This window comes from Amblyomma americanum, unplaced genomic scaffold (assembly GCF_052857255.1).
Source record: "Amblyomma americanum isolate KBUSLIRL-KWMA unplaced genomic scaffold, ASM5285725v1 scaffold_26, whole genome shotgun sequence".
Classification (NCBI taxonomy): Eukaryota; Metazoa; Arthropoda; class Arachnida; order Ixodida; family Ixodidae; genus Amblyomma; species Amblyomma americanum.
In genome coordinates, this window is record NW_027526498.1 from 801,307 (window position 1) to 822,212 (window position 20,906).

The following is a 20,906-nucleotide window of genomic DNA, read 5'->3' on the forward strand; positions in this document are numbered from 1 at the left end:
CATCATTGCAATAAAACGCATCAATATTCTGAGCTGATTGAATTCAAAAAGTAATCATTCCTCAAGCAAGGTCGGAAGCAACATCAACGTGGCCGAAATTTACCACCGACACGCACACTTTCGCCACGTCGATATACCCCACTCCTGCGAACCCCTATTAAAGGCAGTTCCGCTTAATGAATGAACTAAGGTAAGTTGCTTCTTAAGTATCGATAGTTAAGCAGATAGTTCAACTCAGTTCACATCAAAGTAAATGAACGTTTAATAATTAGCTGGAAAGTTTTTACGAAAAGCTGAAAGTACCCATACATTCTTGCATACCCTCGCAGTTCAGGGGACTACAGCATCTTTGCACATGTGCACTCTCAAAGAGGACAAGGGTACATTAGGCCTGTTGATGGCCTTCGTGCAATCGTTCTCAAGAAAAAAATAGTACTTAAGCCTGTATTAAGAGTACTTTCAGCAACTTTATGCAATTGGGGAAACGTGGGGTAGTGACCAGTTTAAAAGCAGGAACCTCTCGCTTACCGAGCAGTCATTTCTTGCAAGCTAGTAATTTTCTCCTGTGGGCAATCACGAGCCTTTCCTGAGTTCTTCATTGCCTTCAGAGTCCTTTTAAACGTTGTAGATAATTTACATTTAAACTCCAGGTGAGCTAGGGTATTTAAGCGTTGTCAAATTGAAAGATTAAGACAATGCAGTTGGCTCGCAAGCGAATTTTTTTGTATACAATCTGGAACGGATACAATATGACAAAAATCTTCATTGCTCCTTTGATGATTCCGTGTTTTTGTACTGATTTTGTCCCTTGACGCAGTGTATGGTATGACAGAGTTAGGCAGTTGCATTGCATATTCGACGCCAGAAATGGACGACTTCAGGAGCGCTGGAAAGCCGGGGCCTTTTGTGGAAATTAAAGTAAGTCTCTTTTTTTCTGAACAAGTAAAACATCAATAGTATGACTGCACTTGCCGTTTTCCTCCCTAAAGCCGCCTGTAGAATACAAAATCATGACTAACGAACCAAATAGCTGGCAAATGGAAAATTTTATAGATCACAATTTTGTACTCGGTGGTTTTAGCTTTTCAAACTGTCGAACCTAGTGTGACAAATAATGGTGCAAAGAGACAAATGTCGATGCGCTGTCGTTACTAGGTGCGGAGGTTGTACCGTATACTGTGGACAATGCAGACATAAGTGTACCTCATGCTTGAACTGTAATTGTGTATGGATATTACAAAACCTTGTCTGAGGCAAAAGGGTATAAAATTTTTATTGAAGTCTTCGCCCAGAAGGGAATCTCAACATCATCTGCGAGAACTTAGTGGAAATCATGTTTGCCATTGATTTCCACTTCTGCTGTCAGATCAGCGAACCTACTGCAGAATTTCCCAGAGGCCCCATTTTGAGGTTCTGGCGATCAGATTGGTTTTAAATTTGGCCGCCTACAGGTTACCTCTCCACCTGAAGCATAAAAATTGGTAAAACTTCTCTAACAATGTATGATGTGAGTCACATTTTTGTATAGAGTTTACAAACTGTCATGATTATATTTTAAAGCACACACTTTTGTAGGATGCTAGGAGAGGAAGGCAGCAGGTGCGGTGTTTTCGCAACTGGCTTATTAAGAAACGCAAAATACCAATTGGCACTGTGCGACGACAGCAAGAGCCGTGATAGTATAACAACACAAGCCAAAAAAATATGAAGGCATTGCGAGAACGGCGCGTGTCCTGTCTTATCTCGTGCTCCTTCCTGAAGTTTGCGTCGTACAGTATAATCATGATCGTGTAAAAAACATAAGCCAACTCTCTCGCGCAGGTCACGTATCTAACAACGTCACGGTTTTGTGCCCTCGTTTCGTCACTTCTGTCGCTACTGCTCATGTTTTAGAGCGCATAAGCTTTTCGTTTCAATTTATAAATAAGCTAGTTCTACCGTCTCGGCTCAGGGGTTAAGGCGCTTCGATACTGATCCAGAGTTCCCGGATTCGAACCCTGCCATGGTGCCCGCGCTTCAATGGAGCCGAAACGCAAAGGCGCTCGTGTGCTGTGCGATGTCAGTGCACGTTAAAGATCCCCAGGTTGTCGAAATTATTCCGGAGTCCTCCACTACGGCACCTCTTTCCCTCTTTCTTCTTTCACTCACACCTTCCTGCCTTCTCTTTCGGCGCGGTTCGGGTGTCCACCGAGATGTGAGACAATTACTGCGCCGTTTCCTTTGCACAAAAAGCAATTTTCAACTTTTTTTCAGTTGTTGGAACCGCACGCCTTCCTTTCTTATCTATTTTTGCGTCTGGGTGACATTCGCGCCTTGCTATATATTCGTGAAGAACATCCAAATCACCCAGGTTTCCGTTTTGCTCAACTATAACCAGCGTCTCTGGCAGGTAATCCTAAGAAACTGGCATGAGACATCTGATTTTTCAGCTTGTTTCCTGACTGGCACCATTTTGTGACTCTTGGTTAAGCCTGGGCTAAGCTCTGACTTATGGTTAGAATAAATCTTAACCGACTCCTGTCCCCAATTCTAGTAAGGAAAAATCACCTTGCTTATTTCATAATCACAGTGTTCCAGCGCATGTGAGTGGAGTGGTGTTGACAGTTGACGGTCTCCTTAGTTTAAGAATGCGTGTTTGACCTAAATATTTTGAAATCTTTAGCGAGCAATAGATTATTTATTGCAGCTTGACGCGCGCAAGAGATATCACCCAAGGCATTGCGGAAAGCATGAAGTAAACGCTAAAGCAGCAATTCTTGGTCAACTACCTTTACTCAAAATATTCTTTTAATGCATTAATGCATGTAACGCACTTCGCAGTTTATTGTGACGTGGGAAAGATTTAAATAACATTCAGTTCAATTAATGACAAGGGATAAAAGAGAAACAGACAGTTCAATGCTCCGAAAATAATGGGCCAACGACATCAAGCAGCATAAATGTGCTGAAAAATACATGAACAAAAAATAAAATCAGGGGGGAACTTTGTTGACCTAAAGTGTAGTGAGGCGAAAGCCTTTAGCGCGCTGTTGCTGCTTGTGTCACTGATGTGTGGTTAAGGTGTTAATTAGGTACACAATCGATTGTGAATCTTAAATGCTGGAGACACTAGAGGGTGTTTGGGAGGCATTCGTCTGATTCGACGCCTTTCCGCAAACACTCTCCAGCGTCCTAGACAAGAATTACATATGCGTTGCAGGAAGTATAGCGTAGTCGTTAGCACGCTCGGCTGCGGAACGGAAGCATGGTGATTCGAATCCCATCGAGCACGAAGATTTCGTTCTGATCGAGTTAAAGAGCGTAACGGACGGACGGACGCGAGCATGAGCCATTAAAGGCTATCGCTTTAATGAATATAAAAAGCTCAGTAAATTCATGACACAGCCACCGCAGAAACATTGCTAAGACCTTCGGGTTGGTGAGCGACTCTATAGTGCGCTTAAAACAGCAGCAGAAAAGAGGGAATACACATGCCTCTCGCAAGAGGAATATCACAACAATGAAAAAATGGGAGGCGGGGGGCAAACTAGCAGGGCGAAGCCGGCATCACCAGTGTGCCCTCCCTTACGATAAGAAACGGGTGCTCCAGCTTCGCAGCAACTGCTCCTCCCCATCTGCATCATGTCGCCCAGACAAGTACTGAGAGAGAAGCCGCAGGTTCTGCAAAGCCGGAAGAATTGCTCGCTCCGGGCAGCTACGTACTTGAGGCAGGCAGCGTCGGCACCACAACATATACATCGCACAGGCAAAAGCCAATTTTGAGAGCCACGCGGGCGCCGGACATCCGGTCCGACGCAGACAGAATACATTCTGTAAGTCAGGCGCCAAATAACGTGCGGAATAGGGCAATCAAAGAATATATGGCGCGAAAATTCTGTTACACCGGCCAACATGCCACGAGACAAGACGTTCCACCACCTGAGCCACTCAAATCGGCCCACTTCAGGCGGCAAGCGGCTTGCTGCCCACGAAGACCACTTGGTCACCGCAGAGCGCCGCTGGTTGTGCGGAGTGAGTCGCATGCGATAAGCTCTCTAATACAGCACGCCGGGACTCACATATGTATGTCAGTTAAGTCGGTATCTACTGCAATCTTCAGTCCTGCGACGGCTCTGTTAACTGCTGAAGGCTGTGCTCCGCCAGTAGTGCAGTAGCGAACGCCCCGGTTACGTCTCGTTGCCAATGAGTGTTAATATGATTGCTGAACGTACAATTCGAGCGATCGCGTCAACACATATGGTAACCCGAGGCCGCCGCGGCAGGGCGGAAACTCATACATTCGGCTAGAGACGAGCGCAGTCCCGCCGTCCCAGAGGAAAGCGCACGCGAGGGAAGACAAGCGGCCTGCATTGTGTACGGCGTGGCATGGTCGCTACGCGGGCAGCGTAATGCACAAAAGCGAAAGCGCGGCTCTTTATGATGGCCGCCTTAGCCTCGAGGGAAAGACTGAACTGCGCAGCCTTTGAGCGTGTGCTCGTAGTTAGAGTGGCGACCTGACTCCATGTCATTGGGGACATACCCCTCTGATGAAACAATACGGCGAACTCTCGGACGGCGTCCAAGAAAGGAATGGGGATTGGAAGGGGATTGCCATACAGCCGAAGTGAAGGGTGTGGCTCTTGTAACACTTGTTGCGGGGCTAGTTCGTGCACAGTTGTATGTACAGATGTTAGCGCAAAAATAAGAGACAATCACAAGAAAGGTGGACAAGACAACGCGCTTGGGCTGGGGGCCAGACAGTGCAGCGTAACTATCGAATGTGGCCAGAAGCTCTCTGAAGTTCCGGGTGTCGCGGAAGAAGAGGAAATGTCATCGGCTTAAGCCGAGATGATGACCGTTTCTTCCCTGGCATCGGCAGCCCACTGATGCACTGGATCGAGGCAGCGCGCCGCAAGAGCGGATCCAATGATAGTACGAACAACGCCGGAGAGAGCGGGCATCCTTTGCGCACGGCACGTGTCACTGGGAAAGAGAGGGAGACTGAACCGTTCGCTTACAACTTTGCAGTGAGGTCATGATTTACAAGAGCGATGCGCTCGATAAAGGGAAGGCATAAAGCATTAACTTTCATTTCTTGGGCGTTTGTGGCGCGGATCTGAGATATGAGCGCGCAAAATATTTTTCCAAATATTAACTCGCAACAAAGTATCAGTGGTCGCGTAACACGATGTTGAGTAAAATTATGCCTTGAGAAAAAAAGATGAAGTTTTCAAACCCTTCCAAATGTGCAAAAATCAGTTTAGTAGATACCTAAAGAGCATCAGCCTGACTGTGGCCGCTGCAAGACAAAGCCATCTCTCATATTTCTGCAATGAGCCCTGTCCTGTTGCCAGCCACGGCTACAACATCCGCGCAAACTTCATAATCTCATACGCCCACCTAACTTTCTGCCGCACCCTGGTACATTTGTATTCTCTTAGAATCCAGTCCGTAAGGACCAGCGGTTATCTTGCCTTCGTAATGCATGCCCTGCCCAAGCCCATTTCTTCCTCTTGATTTCGACTAGGATGTCATTGACACGTGTTTGTTCCCTGACCAACTCCGTCCTTTTCCTGTCTCTTAACGTTACACCTATCATTTTTCTTTTCTTGGCTCGCTGTGTTGTCCTTAACTTAGCTAAACGCTTTTCGTTAGCCTCCAAGTTTATGCTCCGTTGTGGAGCACCGGTGAGATACAGACGTTGTACACTTTTCTCTTGAGGGGATATTGGTAAACTGCCATTCATGATCTGAGAGGACCTGCCATAGGCGCTTCACCCCATTCTAAATCTTCTAGTTGCTTCACTCCCGTGGCCAGGATCCGCGGTCACTACCGGCCCTAAGTAAACGTATTCCATTAGCGCTTCCAGTGCCTCGTTACCAATCCTAAACTCCTGTTCATATCCGAGACTGTTCCGAGAAATTGTGTATGTGCGTGTAAAAAATTAACCATTGCTGTTTTTCGTTGGAGAACTCAAGAATTGTCTTTCCTGAGAATAAGTGCGCTATTCAGAGCAAAAAGGAATATATGTCTTAAATAGAAATCATGAAGGCTCCTGAAAGGGTTAAGCCAGTCGCTAATTTACGAGTCAAAGGATATATTGCGGCCAATCTTTGACACAATTTAAATTCGAAGCACACACGTCTAATATCCCCACTGATTTCCACAAGCTAAGCGTTCCGAAGCTTATGACCGGGCAATATTGTATTTTAGAAGGAAGGAAGGAAGGCCTCAGACGTTGCTGGCACATACCCACTACGGGGGAGTGGCCAAGACACAGGCGGTTAATTACTGGTTGCAGGAAATTTTTGACGGGAAAAGCAGTGGAAATAGTATGTAGTCTGATAGATTGGAAGAGGGAAGGAAAGGGGTCCAGTTAACTTGGAGATCGAAGACGGGACAATTGCTTAATGTGCATAATAGTACACAATGCCTGTAATGTTGCAATGTCTTACTGACTGAGATCGGGAAAAAGAAATTAGAATGGGAGTCGCTGCGTTTCTTGAAGAAAATTTTGCACAGCAGAGCGCACACTCCTGTCGCTTCGTCCAAGCAAAGAAGCGCCAATGGAAAGAACAACCGCGGAAGACACAGGCAAGCCCAGTTGATGAAATGGAATTTGCAAAAGACGCTTCCTCGAATGAGAAAAGCGGCGGCAGAACAGCAGGAAGTGATCTATTGTCTCAGGTTCGGCACAGAAAGGGCACAGTGGGGAAGCTGCCAGGCCAGATCTGTGAAGGTAGAAATTTAGAAGGGGAACCCGGCAACGCAAGCGCGTGAAAGAGACCTCTAGTCTGCGTGAGCGCCAGTCTTTGCTACTCCAAGGATGCAGAAGATGCTGATATTCGGGAGATGATGTAAGAGCCGAGGCAGCAAATTCCTGAAATATTGTGTAGCTGCGAAACCTCACCGCAGCTGTATATGCACACGATGGTAGGACAGGAACAATTGGGCCGCTGAGAGAGGCTCTTGCTAAGGAATCTGCAACCTCATTTAAGTGAAAGCCCATGTGACCTGGTACCCAAAGCAACCTTACCGAATTTAGATGCAGCGGAATCAGGAACTTAAAGAGGCGTAATGGCCGAGAGTCAGTGGGTGATGATAAGGAAGAGCAAATAGACAGAGAGTCTGTCATAACCACGACCTGGGAAACGGTAGATTCTAATTTTCGTAAGGCTAAGATTACTGCTAATAATTCAGCCAGAAAAATTGGAGTGAAGTCAGGAAGACGGAGAGAAAAAGACCAATCCAGTGAAGGTGAAAAAATTCCCACACCTGCCTTTTCGCGATCCTGCGAGGCATCGGTAGCAATAAGAACATGAGAAGGAAAGGACCTTAGGTGGTCCTGCAGTAGACCCTGAAGGAGCGGGAAGGGCTGCAGCTTTGCATTCGATGGGAAAATGTCATCGAATTCAATCTGGACAGAGGAGGAGTTGTTATATATTTGGCGGACATCAGTGAAATGAATATTTATGCGATCAAGGAGGGACTGCACGTAACATATCTGCGAAGTATAAAATCGAGACCAGGCAGCACTAAAAAAGGCGGAAGGTTGACTAAGAAATATTATACTGGAAGCGTGAAGAGGTGAGTCGCACAATTTTAAAAACGTTTGAACTGTTAACAGGCGAAACCTAGCTGATAACGAAGGCATTCGCGCCTCAAGGTGCAGAACAGCATTGGCGACATATTTTGGAAGCCCCAGACAAAGGCGCAACGCCTCACGCTCCAAAAGCACAAGAGGGCGAAGTTTATAGGCAAGAGCTCCTGAGAATAAAACACACCCGAACTCCAAAATTGGGCGGACGTACATTTTATAAATCATCAGAAGCGTATGCCTTCTCATGCCTGACCTAGCACTGCAAAGCCTGCGCAGGATGCCAATGGCCCGAACTCCTTTTGCAGAAACTTGCTCAATGTGTGGCCGCCAGGAGAGAGTAGAGTCATATATTACACCGAGATACTTCACCGTTTGAACTTGAGGTATTATGTTATTTCTGTAGACCAGGCAGATGTTTACAGGAACAGAAACTGGAAATACTAACAATGCGCATTTCTTCACATTAAGGGACAGATGAATTTTACCTAGCCAGTTGTCAAGAACATTGAGGTAATTTTGCAGGGTTCGATAAAGAGTGTGAATGTCACCTGCTGATGCAAAAAATGCAATATCGTCGGCGTACACATAAGTTTTCACATTTTGAATGCATGGAATTGAGCTTAGAAAAATGTTAAAAAGAACAGGTGAGAGAACTGATCCTTGCGGAACACCTCTTGTCTGTGGAAATCTCCTTGAGGAAACACCATTTTGGCAGCAGTAAAATTCTCTGTTTTCTAAAAAAACAGAAATCCAGGCTACAAAATAGCTTGGGAAATTGAGTTCCTGTAATCTTAGTAATAGAGTCGAGTGCTCCACGCTGTCGTATGCTTTACTGACATCCAAGGTGACAAGCGCAGCAAACTGTTTTCTATTGCGAGCTAATTTAATACGACTCTCAAGGTCAGTATGAGCACACCAAATTGAACAACCCGGCCTGAAACCAATTTGACATGGATTCAATACAGCATTTTTTGAAATGAATGACATGACACGGCTGAGAAGGACCCTTTCCACTAATTTCACTAGGTTCGATGTTAACGAAATAGGGCGTATATTGTCTAAAGTTAAGCCCTCCCCTTGCTTTTTAAGCAATGGAACTATTTCAGCAAGACGCCACTCATGCGGTATCCAAGGACCTTTAATAGAATGGTTAATTAGAGCCAACAGGTCTGCAGGAGATTCATTGAACAAAATTTTGATCATAGATGAAGTGACCTTATCGGGGCCAGGAGCCGCTGGGGATAAGCGCAGAACAATTTGCGAGAGCTCAGGCATAGAGACCTCAGTGAAATCACTTGAGGTGCATGTGAATATAGTAGGAGAAGGTAAAGCAGATGTAAAGCGAAGCTCTAGGCCACACGCAATATCTTCTAAGGCCTTTGCGATGTCAGCAGGGGACTGAACGAGGGATTCAATGTTGGCAGTCGGAGGAATCACCTTGTTGCGCCTCATGAAATTAAACAAAGCTCGTTTACTTCCTGATTGGGAAAGGAAATCATAATGATTTGTATTATACTCCTCCTTTGCACGAGCGACAGTGCGCTTAAATGTTGCTGCAACATACTTATAATCCAGCCAATTTTTTGGGCATTGATTGATGAGAAGTTTCTTCCAAGCTGCTTTCCGTCGTCTATATGCATGCGTGCACTCAGCATTCCACCAATTGTTCGCGATTGCACCCTTTGTTCTCTTAACCAAAAATTCAGACTTTTGCCTTGCATGGTCCAGTACTGAACATAGATGTGCAGCCTTGCTTTCGGCACTTATCTGAGCGCGAGTGTCTGAAGTGATTTGGAGGGCTGATTTTAGAGTGTCTTTAAAGCAATTGTAATTTATTAACGTGCGCTGATGTAGCTCAGGAAGAGTTAATTTACACGCAAACTTGAAACTAATCGGTAGATGATCACTGTTTGTTGCACAGTCAGCAGGCGCCCAAGACATAACGGAGACTCCTGGGGAGGAAAAAGTTAAATCCAAGGCAGAGCGGCATTGACTGCGAACAAACGTAGGCAATCCGGAATTGTTGCAGATCAAATTATTGCCAGAAGCCCAAACAAATAGCCTAGAACCAAAGCTGTTTGTTTTAAACCCCCAAGTCACATGGTGCGAATTGAAGTCGCCAAGTAATAGAACCTGAGATCGGCTACTAGACATGAGTGAGTCGCAGCAGATCTGTAGACCATGAATAAAATGACAACACATTAAAAATAATTCATTAGTAGCAGTGTCTACTGCCATTGTCTTTCCCTATGACACGACGGACGAGAATTCTACACGCTCTTGTCACGCGTGGTGTCATCCTGTGTTCTCTTCCCGGCTGCGTCAACATTCATTCTTTGTTGCATTCAACTGTGGGACGCGTCTGAAGGCAGGAAAATTAAATAATGAATCAGAACGTTCTTTTCTCTGTGCAAAGCTAGCTTTACTGCTGAAGTGTGGCTGCGATTTAATTGGTCCCGTTATGGCCGCCGAATGAACGTTTGCGTCGTAGCTTTCGTCTCTATCTTCCTCACTTGCGAGACAACATTTCTTTAAAAATTTCTTTGAAACGTGTCTTTTGCGTGAAAAAATGTTGGAATTAAACCTAAATAAATGTAGCATTTCTAAAACACAAAAGAATAGTTTGGAGCTAGTCGGTACCCAGTTTGGTGCTCGGGGACTTCATGCATCTGGCAGTGCTGGAAGCAGCTCCTGTACGGAAGACAAAGGACGATGTAGTATTTGGTTTTTGTCGTACTCGATTTTTGGCCGAAAGAGGGTTCTGGCACTTATTTAGCTTCAGCTCGACATTCTCGGGATAGTGGACAGTGGTATCATACCATACCTTAACTAGTAGTAGGGAAATCGGCTGACCCCCTTGACGAGAAGGCTATGGATCTTTGCGGGAATTAAGAAACCGAATTAGCTTCGTTCATCTAATACACGCGCGCTGTCAAACACAATGGTGCCTACGCCTTAACGCTACCTCATCCACGGCCATCGGCGCTTTTAGGTCGCAGTGATTATCCCAGGAGTGAAATAACCACTAAATTATGTTAATTGAGAGCACAATAAAGTCATGGTCTATACTACGCATTATTTTAAGTGTCTGCCATCGCAGTGGCGTGAACTAATTCAACACAACCGAGGAACCAAATGGAACGCAAACAAGCAATAACGTGCGATAGCAGATCATTATATTGCCACACTACTCACATTCTGCGAGCGCCGCCATGCGGCCGAGCGGCATTACTGGGCTCGTGTTGGAGCGAAGAATAGGACGTTCCCGTTCGAACGCACGCTGCTGGGTTTCTGGCCTTCGGATTAAAAAAAAGCCTTTTTTTCGTGCCGCCCTACGTTGGTCGGCGACAATATATACAAAAAATAAGGCTCGCCAAGGCAATACTTGATTCAGACTGGCTGAGCCAGTATGCTTTTTCTGCTTGTTGTCTTAGATACCTTCGCAATCACATCAGTGAATTTTACATTTCTTAAGTTTTTATGCTTTGCTCAGGTGGTGGAGGAGAACACCCGGAAAGCTCTGGGGCCATACCAGCATGGTGAAATTTGTGTGAAGAGCCCAGGCGCCTTCAAGTCTTACCTCAATAACCCGAAGGCGACGGCTGAAACCTACGAGAACGGCTTCGTCCGGACCGGTGGGACACCCTTGCCTATTTTCGATTTTGGAAGGCATACTCAAGAAATAAGAGAAAGGCGTAGAACCATGTTTTATGCAAATACCGTAGAAGAGCCTTACGAATTTTGCTGTTATCACCAACGGCGTATAACGTTCTGGTTATTCAGATTGTTATCTAGCGATTATTTCTGTAGTGCGATTTCTGAAAAGGAAGAAAAAGGAGGCGCATAGCTGCTTATCTCTTATTTTTGCCTGACCTTAAAGGGACACTGAGGAGAAATTGAAGTTGGCTTGGATCGATAGAATACCAGCTCCAGATCACAAAAACGCCGCTCTTACTGAAAACAAAGCTCCTGTAAGGTAGAAAATAGCAAGACCCAAAATACAGGTATCGCCGCCACAGGCCAAACTCGCAAGTACAAGCGTGGTGACGTCGTAGGGCAAGAGACGCCACCTTGGAGGAATTGTCCTTCCTACATTTCTTCGCGAATCTCTGAGGCTGACAAAGGAAGATTGCGCGGTTTAGTATTGAAGTAAGTTTTGTTTTAAAACCGACAGTGCACTTTTATCGCATAAGGAAGGCAGACAAAAGACAACCTTAATGTTGAAAGCAAAGAAAACCGATGCTTGGCGGCGCCACAGGCGGCCAGGAGGGTTTCGTTTTGTTAAGGCGCTTCGCGTGCCCTGTGGTTTTGTTTTTGACGCGCCTCGATTTACAAGCGCCGAACAGCAGAGGAACTCCAAGTGCAGCTTCAAGTGCTCGTTAACCTTTGATGATCGCCAAGGTCGATGAAAAACGGTGATGACACGATGGTCGGTAATCGTACAAGGCAGCACTTGTGTCTTCGCACGCTCACCCGGCGAAACATTCCCGGCTGTGCCAGTCATCTTCAAACTACTTAACGGAAATCGTTTATTAGGGACGGAAGACAAGGTACGAGGCAGTTCAGAAAAATTGCTGATGGTCTAACTCGGTTAGACCAGGATATACGTAGCGAAAGCGCGGAGATTTCTGCATCGGAAGAGTGCATTCACTAGACGCGCCTTTATTGAGAACCGCAACTTGAGCCGTCGTGGCGGAGTGGTAGCGCCTGCGCGTCAAACGCCTAAGGCCTTGGTTCGATTCCGAACCTCGGCACAGGATTTTTTTTTTTAGTCAGTGAATGGGCGGGGGGATTCAGTGGCTCCCATAGATTCCGCCACGGAATACATTGGTTAGCGGTTAAGCGCAGACACAGTTAAGGCGCGTTTATGCTCCGGCGTAACACGCGCGCGCGCGCGCTGCACGGCGCCGTCACGTCGGTCAAAGCGAGACCCTCTATACTCCAACTGCGCTTGACCGCCGACGCGTTCGGTGGCTTCGGCTGCTTCGGCGCACTCTGACCGCACTGGCGGGAGACTTGGAGCATGTCTCTATTTCGCGCCGAGTGCGCCAGCCACCGCCGGCCCGGCCACAATGATTCGGCTCCGCGGCGAGGCGCGCGTTGTGACGTAATTCAATAACTTCGGCAGTTGGGCGGAGCTGTTCTTTTCGAGCTCTCGGCTAATTTGATCCATTCACAGTACATATCTGAAGGTACATGCAAGTGGGCGAGAGAGCCCGATCCAGTGGACCCGTTGGATCTAGCGGAAGCCGTTGAAGCGTTGTGCGCCGTCTTTAGTTTTAAGCCGCCAACTTTAAACGCGACCGCCCGTGAGCACCTATCCGTTTTTTGTGGCAATAAAATAAATAAATAACTTGGCCCTTGCAACCGTGGGAGACCTCGACGCCACCTGCTGCCCCGTGTAACCGCGCCGTTCAAGGAATCACAATCCGTTGGCCCCAAAGCCCCGGCCAGCCTCCGGTGGGCGCAGCGCGCCGACCTTGTCCTGGCGCCTCGCGACTCCCCGCACTGGGGTTATGATATTTAGTTTGCAACGGCTGCTCACTGAGGAAGGGGGAAACGACCCGCCGGCGCCTACCTAACCGTGCTCCCTCAGAAGTATCGCACGCTCTGTGGGGCTGAGGTCGCTATAATGCAGGCCGGAGATTTTGTGAGAACTACGTCGTCGGGTTCGGGAACGGGATCCATGGCAACGCTGGCAAGACGCCGGTTCAAACGTAAGCAGAGCGACCGTAGCGATCCCCGATAGATGCCTTCAACGTGCGGCGGCGGTAGCTTTCATTTCGGCAGCTCCTAGACCGCACCGCTAGCTACCAGAAATCACGGAGTCTCCGTTTACATCACGTTTCATGTCGCTCCGTCCTGTGACGTCATAAGAGTTCTCCGCGACGTCATAAGAGTTCTGGAGTTTGAATCGGAGCGGCGGGAAAAACTTTTTCAACTTCGAATCCAAATTACTTTGAAATAAATGCATCTTTCGCTACCGGACAAGCGGAAACAAAGCCATAAAATGCCAAACTATCAGATTTTGCTAACAAAAAAAAAAATTATAGGGTTCTCCTCAGTGTCCCTTTAAGTCATTGTTGGGACAACCAAGAACTGAGGCAGCGAACGCCTACTGTAACTGAAAGGGTCGCAAAAAAAGACACGACCTTGTAAACTCTCATTGTTGTTATCGACTGACGCAGCAGGCGTCGTTTAATTTTTTATGTAAATGATTCTTTTATTCCTTACATGTGTTTTTTTTTCAGCGTACAGTTCTCTTTGCAAGCCAGACAGCACACACTAGAGCATGAGCATTCGCAAAACAAATCACAAAGCAACTCATCCAAGCTACCGCCAGTTTACACCGTCGTCATACTGCAGGGAGAAGACTGGAAACTGCAATCCGGTTCAGAAAGCTGATTTTGTTTAATAAAATCAGTTGCCTAGAGAAAGCAGGTGGTATGATATAAACAACCTTGCAAAGGCAAGCGTAGCCTTCGTGTCACGGAAATAATGCACTGCCTCACCCTGCATCACATCCTGGCCTTGACTAGGTAATCACTGCACGCCCGCCAGGCAAGATGAGGCCCCGCACAACCGCAGGCTTTGCTCCCCCTTTCTTTCCTACAATACACTTCGTACAGCAGCCTTTGCGCACTTTAAAAGGGACCAAATGCTGACCAAAATGAGCAATCAGATTATGGCGGAAATTAAAAGATCATGCCTCAAACTAAGTATTGAGCACTGCTATATCAAAGAAACGAGGATTTATAATTTTAATGTGTAATTGAAAATCGCATAAAAAGCCATCTTGTGGCGAACCCGCCATTGTCAGAGTAGTCCAACACGTGACCACTTCTTGACAAAATATTGCTTATTAGTTTTAAGTGTACTGTTTTTTCTTTCGAGAGTATTCATGTTTTAATAAAATTAACACTCTCTATATTGCACCATTTGATGAAAAGCAAAGCGCCCTTCGCATTGTCGACCATGCACTTTTAGCTTTTGTAACTAGATTGTGCCACAGTGTTTTGAATTTTTTGGATGGAGCGGCAACCACGGTCTATTAAAACTTTCGTCGATGATGCGTAAATCACTGTGCCACAAAAGGTTTGGTTTGGAAACTGAAATAGACGCTGCTACATATACTAAAATTATCTTATTAATCTCTGAGATTTATACTAGGTTTTGTTACAGCGCTTTTGCCGACGTGGAATCGCCATCGCGCTCACTGATCATGGATTTCAGCTTGGGGCACATAGCAACAGGCGCATGCACTGATTTAAATGTTCTGAGTAAAAATTTTCTAAAGCATTTCCATTAAAACGGTTGCGAAATACAGCAGCCTAGGAAGCAAGCTTTCCGTTGGCCTGAAAAAAATTAGATCCAGCGGTAGTTATACAGCACTACCTGTTGAACATCGGCATTTCGTGGTGTTGTCGACTGCGTTGAATCGCTTTCGACAGTAAAGTTCTATGAAGCATTGTCGACGACGAATGCCTCGTGTGTCACGACGTCGTCGATAAAGTACGTGGCTGAAGGAAAAAAAATAAATTGGTTGTGAGGAAAGGAAAGGCGCAGTAAACCTCTCACTCTCACCAAGAGAGACAGAATAAAGTTCATTGAAGAACAGGCGTTGCCAGTGGGTGGGTGATCAGATAGGTGGGGTCCTCATTCCAGAACTCAAGGGGTCGGAGTTGTTTCGAGAACCTAGTCGATGCACTTTAGCTGGTCTTCCAAAGATACGCTAGTCAGTTGAGCCTCTCAATGCTTGTAAGACGCATGTGTAAGACGCATGTAAGACGCATGTATACGCTTGTAAGACGCATGTCATGCTAACCCAATAATTGTAGCAAGAGCCCTCTAAACCGAACTTTGTCTGATTCTGCAATATGGCCTTCAGTATGGAGGTTAATAGGGTCGGGCGGCTTGTAGCAACGGCCGTGGACTCTTAGTTCCGATTTTTCGCGTGCGCAATGGAGTCTACTCCGAAGGCTTCGACTATTGCAGCGGCCGCTTGAAGGAATTATTCCTCTTGTGCTCACGAGCCTTTAGCTATAAAAATAGTAATGTCTTCCGCGTACACAGTGTAGCCGATATCCAGTAGCATTTGAAGGTCTCTGGCAAGACTTGACACCAGATGTAAGAGCCCCTTGTGGAGAATCATTGCTGTGGATGTTAAACACATCAGAACGAGAAACTAAACCGCGCAATGCAGAAGGGCAGAAGGAAGAGACACCGTAGTCGAAGGCACCGGAAGAATAATTTCTACCACGTGGCGTTCTATAATGGGGCACTGAGGGCAGCTGCATCCAATTATTGTTATCAGTAAAGACTGATTCTCAGGCTCTTTCCCGCTATGGTGACGTTTATCCGGCGAGAAATAACGGATTTATCGGCGAGAATATTTAGTTAAAAAACTTTCCGGAAGTCGATTCAAAGACGTCACGTCCATACAACGACGGACAAGTTGACGGCGTTTTGAGGTGAATAGCGGTGTATAGCCGTTTTGAGGTGAATAGACTCTGGGATCTGCACAAAAAACGATGTCGACTCATGAATTTTACTTGCGAAATCGGCCCGCGGTGGAGACACCTGTATTTCGCTGCTTGCTGTTTTCTAGCTTGTGAACACCCAGTTTTCATTTAGAGTGTTTTCTTTGTGGTTAGAATGCTGCAAGCCATCCATTCAGGCCAACTTCCATTTGTCCTCAGTGCCTCTTTACTGTGCACTGACAACGCATAAAACGGACACCTGTAGTGTTTTACCTGAATTGCAAAGCGGCTTCCACAGCTAGGATTTCATCCCGCGTCCGATTGGCGAAGTGCGAACAAAAAACGATTAGTGAGAATTTTGTATATTTCAAAATAATTTCCTCATAGCGCTTGACACCCGCTTGTCGTCACCGCGCGCTTCAGCCCTACACGACGAAGGAAGCATGCGGCTCGAAGCAAAGGCTTGCGCTCTCTCTCCTCTTCACACGCTTCTGCCCGCACCGCACCTGTGCTCTCTTTCCTCTCAATACCATCGTCGTTCTCCGAGGACATTCGAATGCTTACACCAACTGCGGGATTCTCACGGATTTTCTCATTAACAGCTGCTGATGTAAAAAGAGTCAGGCAGCTGGGCATATAATCATGGTGAGATGCCGGATGAAAGCTAGTGAAAGCCAGCGAGGGTCGCTTTTTTAAGAAGCTTACCTCCCCATTAGTATGAAATGCACCTGAAGTATATAAAATTGTGATTTGTGGAATGTTGTCAAACGACTGCGTGAACAGAAGGATGTATAATAAATTTTATTTCTTTCAGTTCTACTCATAGAAGCTAGTTAGGATGCCGACAAGAGAGCTGAGCCACAATCCAGAGTTTTTTTAGATGTAATGACTGAATGTTTCATTAATGGCTGCCGCTAAGGAATTTTTCGCCGGAGCTTTTGAAATAGAAGTGCATAAGATATAGAATTCGAAAGAAAGAATACGAGGCTTTTGCACTGCTGATCCCTCTCTTCCTGCTGCAGGCGACTTGGGCTACTACACTCCCGACGGCCGCTTCTACGTGTGTAGCCGGCTGAAAGACCTGATCAAGTGCATGGACCAACAGGTGGCCCCCGCCGAGCTCGAAGAGCTGCTGTCCTCCGACCCTGAAGTACGCCAAGTGGTCGTCGTTGGAGTGCCCCACCCCGAGTACGGCGAGGCGGCTCGAGCTTTTGTGGTGCCCAGGCGACTACTCCAACCGGGAAGCCACGAAGAGCAGAGGGAGGCCCAGAGACTGCGGGATCTCGTGGCTGGTATGAGTGGTCGTGCTGAATGGCTTTCGCATTATAACCAGTGATGCGGAAGCATCACCGACGCCAGAAAAGTACGCAGGAAAGCTGGGCCATAAAGTCCAGAATACACATGGCATCGCGGTACACACTCGGACGTTTGGTGATGCATGCGAAACGTGTGGCCCTAGAATTTAAACGTGAACACGTCCAGCTTTCTCGGGAAAAAAATTTGAAATTTAGAAAATTGTAAGACACTGTTATTAAATTATCGAAGGTAATGGTTCATTATTCTGACATGTAGCACTATCTTTCGTTTAAAGTGTTTCCATAGAACAGTTAAGACTGTCATAGAAAACCAATGGGGAACGCCTTTGACTATAGCAAAAACGGGAATAGAAAACAAATACAAGACTGCCGTCGGGTTGTCTGCGGATATATTGATTGTTGTAGTGAAATCTTACATTAGAAGAAAGAATAGCGCTCATAAACGGTTTCCCGCTCAAAAATGCTGGTGTCCACAATTGCTGGGTATGGTTGCCAACTGTTTAACTCGGCTTTCCCAACCCTCGGGTCATTGTGAGATGAGAGTGGACACAGCTTTCGCCCGCAAGCCACCGCTTCGTAGTGCAGCTTTCCATGTTGCGGTCCCGTCACATGCCTCTTTTGCTTTTGAAACGATTAATCAATAGGCCCGAGATGAAGACATGCTTAAGACAGGATTTTAATGCGGACTTCTATAGAAAAAAACGAGTAATAGAAACTTAAATGCCCCTTCGTAGGCCTAAATATTGCTGCAAATTGTTTGCATGCACAAAAAATATATTATGGTGTATATGCACAATTATTCTAATACTTTGAAGAATCCGAAAATTTCCCAGGCATTCGAAACGTTTTTTTAACAGGGCACTGATGGAAATTCCCGTTTCCCAACAAATCACCCACTCTGCTCAGATTTTGAGGCTACCTACAGAAATGGCTTACGTTGTTTAATTTACCGAGCACCACCTGGCTGCGCTTTCACTGTTTCCGAACGAAGCTTACATGAACTTTCGCCCCTAAATTTATCCGGCACTCACGATGTGTTATCATCCCAAACAAACGCTACCACGCACGATCGCAAATATCAGCCCTCGCTGCATATGGCTTTTCGCCGAACTCGCGCTAATCACCACCAATGATATTTATTGGCATGGTATGTGCGTTTTCATGTTCTGAAGCTTCACAGGAGCTATGATAAAGGCCGTTTTGGAAGGCTCCGGAATAGTTTTCGACACTTGGGTTCTTTATCGTGAACTTAACACGTATAGAATATGCGTGCTTCCGGATTTCTCCTCCATTAAATCAGTTCGCCGCAGCCGAACTCCAACCACGCGATTTCGTTCTCAGCGGCAAAAATTCTTATCCACCGGGCCACTACAGCGTGCTCCTCTGGCATGCTTGTCAGCGGTGGCCAGGTCACTCGTTGGTCAGGTGGTCAGGCGGGGGTCAGGTCAGTTATCCTACAATGGGTGAAACAAGTTTCGCTCAAAGACCTTTAGCGACTCAAAACTCCCATCTTGTCGCACAGACGAAAATACAGCGGCAGCAGGACGCTGCGGAGTTTGGTAAGATCAATTATTGTGGAATTTTTGCGAGCCTCGAAAGGGGCCAAGCCATAAACAAAATGCTTGATGCGCGCTACTTGTAATCCCCGGCGTTGGGGACGGTTAAATAAAGGCCGCCACCGTCTGGAAGACGTTGAAGTAAACGAGCGTTATTAGCAGAGCGATTGACGCCTAGTGCCATCTATCAGAGAAATTACGAAGCACGTCTAACCGTTGTCAAGTTACACCCCCCCCCCCCAAAAAAAAAAAAAAAAAAAACGTCCCAAACAGAATTTACTTCGTTCGGGGGGTGAAGGTGAGCCTACAATTCGGCTTGCGGTGCGATATGGCAACGCTTCAATTAGTAATTGCATGTATACAATATTTACCTATTATTTAATTCCGGATTTATTTCATTACCACAACTAATAGGGTTTTATTTGCCTACCAAATTCGGTACTTAACTGTCCCCGATTGGGTGCCACTTGTCATAGTATATATAGCGGTACGATTCTATGCGTACGTATTGGTCCCGTAACGGGACAGTTAATACCTCCTCGTTACAGGAAATTTTTGGGGGTGAGGGGGGAAAGGGATGGTAGGGCTGGGGTGCCTAGAAATACTTGCTTCTCTGCCCTTCACGCGGAGCTCTCTACAGAACCGGTTGTCTGCGCCTCGTATGAATGCGCAGGTGGCGCTGTACACATTCGGAACGTTGTGCCTGCAAAGGCGGTCGTGCCGTGCCTGCCGTGGCTGCGGAAGTGTTGCGCGCTGCTCCCTGGTCGCGAGCTCAGAATACTGGTGTTTTTTTGCCAAACCCGTGAACGCTAACTTGCGTGTATGTTGGTGTGCGTGTTCTTATGAATGTGTGATCGCGTCATGTCTTGACAAGTGCGACAGGACGTGTTTCGGGCTGGGATGCAAGAGCGGCTACCGTTCCTGAAATGTGAAATGCTCTCTCTTCAGGACACCAAGGGACGTAACATGAAGCGCGGCGACAGAGTGCTCGACGAAGCTAGTGTCGTTTGCGAGCGACATTTCGAACCGTGCTTTATTGAGCGAAGTTTTAAGAGAGTTTTCCGGGTAAGGTAATGGAAATTCCCCATGATGTGCCGCAACTCGGAAAGGATGCTGTTCCTACACTGTTTCCGGACACCACTAAGTATATCTCGAAACCCCTGCCTCGGAAGAGGAAGGATAGAAACTTATGCGAGCAGAAGCAATCGCCGGGAGTCAGAGCACCAGAAGAGAAAAAAAAGCGCATTGATCCTGAAGCACCAGTGGAGGTGGTTGAAGAATCTAGCGGCGGTGGATGATGTGATACGATTGTGCTCAGGGAATGCAGAGAGCTGCAGCCACCACAATCTTGGATAAATGTTGACTTTTCGTATGCTCAGCAAGTAACATTCGCACAGTGCCACTCAAGTGAGGACGGCTCTCACGACGCCTTATACGTAAGTCGACGAGTTCTGCTCCGTGATTCGGATGACGCTACCATGACGGCTACTCTGTATATTTGAGAAAAAAAAGTGAAGGAGTTAGACGTCCAATCCACAGAAAAGGCAATAAATTTTCTTCAGGACATTGCAAAACTCAGTATGTGCCCTGGCTAAGGATTGAAGCCCGTAAGCAAATCTTTTACGGCTTCAAATGGGCGTTACTTTGCTGTAAACTGATCCATTCCTTCGGATACAGCATGCATAGCTTGCGAATACTTGCGAAAGCTAACTCAAAACACCCGGTCAAGGAGGAAGAAATAAAGGGTGCCGTGCCTAAAGAAGACACCGACTTCAGAATCTCGGGCAGTGCGACGTATGAAAGACAAGGTGGCAAAGCTTTGAAAGGCTCTAGATGAAATGAAAAATGAAAATGAACAGCTTTTAGCAACAGAGTTTGAAAGAAGGGTTAGTGACCTTCCTCCTAAGCAGCCCCTTGCTGTCAGAACTTGTTTTGAGGCAGCCAAACGCAAGTCAACGAAAGGGATGGAATATTC

General features: G+C 46.5%; 1 protein-coding gene across 1 annotated transcript in view; it reads left to right on the forward strand.

The window, feature by feature from the left end:
- The window catches only part of LOC144112008 (uncharacterized), an 80,933-nt gene that overhangs the window by 37,813 nt on the left and 22,214 nt on the right, over nucleotides 1-20,906 (forward strand). Inside the window, exons 6-8 of the mRNA XM_077645090.1 lie at nucleotides 818-918; nucleotides 11,073-11,214; nucleotides 17,082-17,351. Coding sequence (XP_077501216.1) covers nucleotides 818-918; nucleotides 11,073-11,214; nucleotides 17,082-17,351 — 513 coding nt within the window. The remainder of the gene's footprint in view (nucleotides 1-817; nucleotides 919-11,072; nucleotides 11,215-17,081; nucleotides 17,352-20,906) is intronic.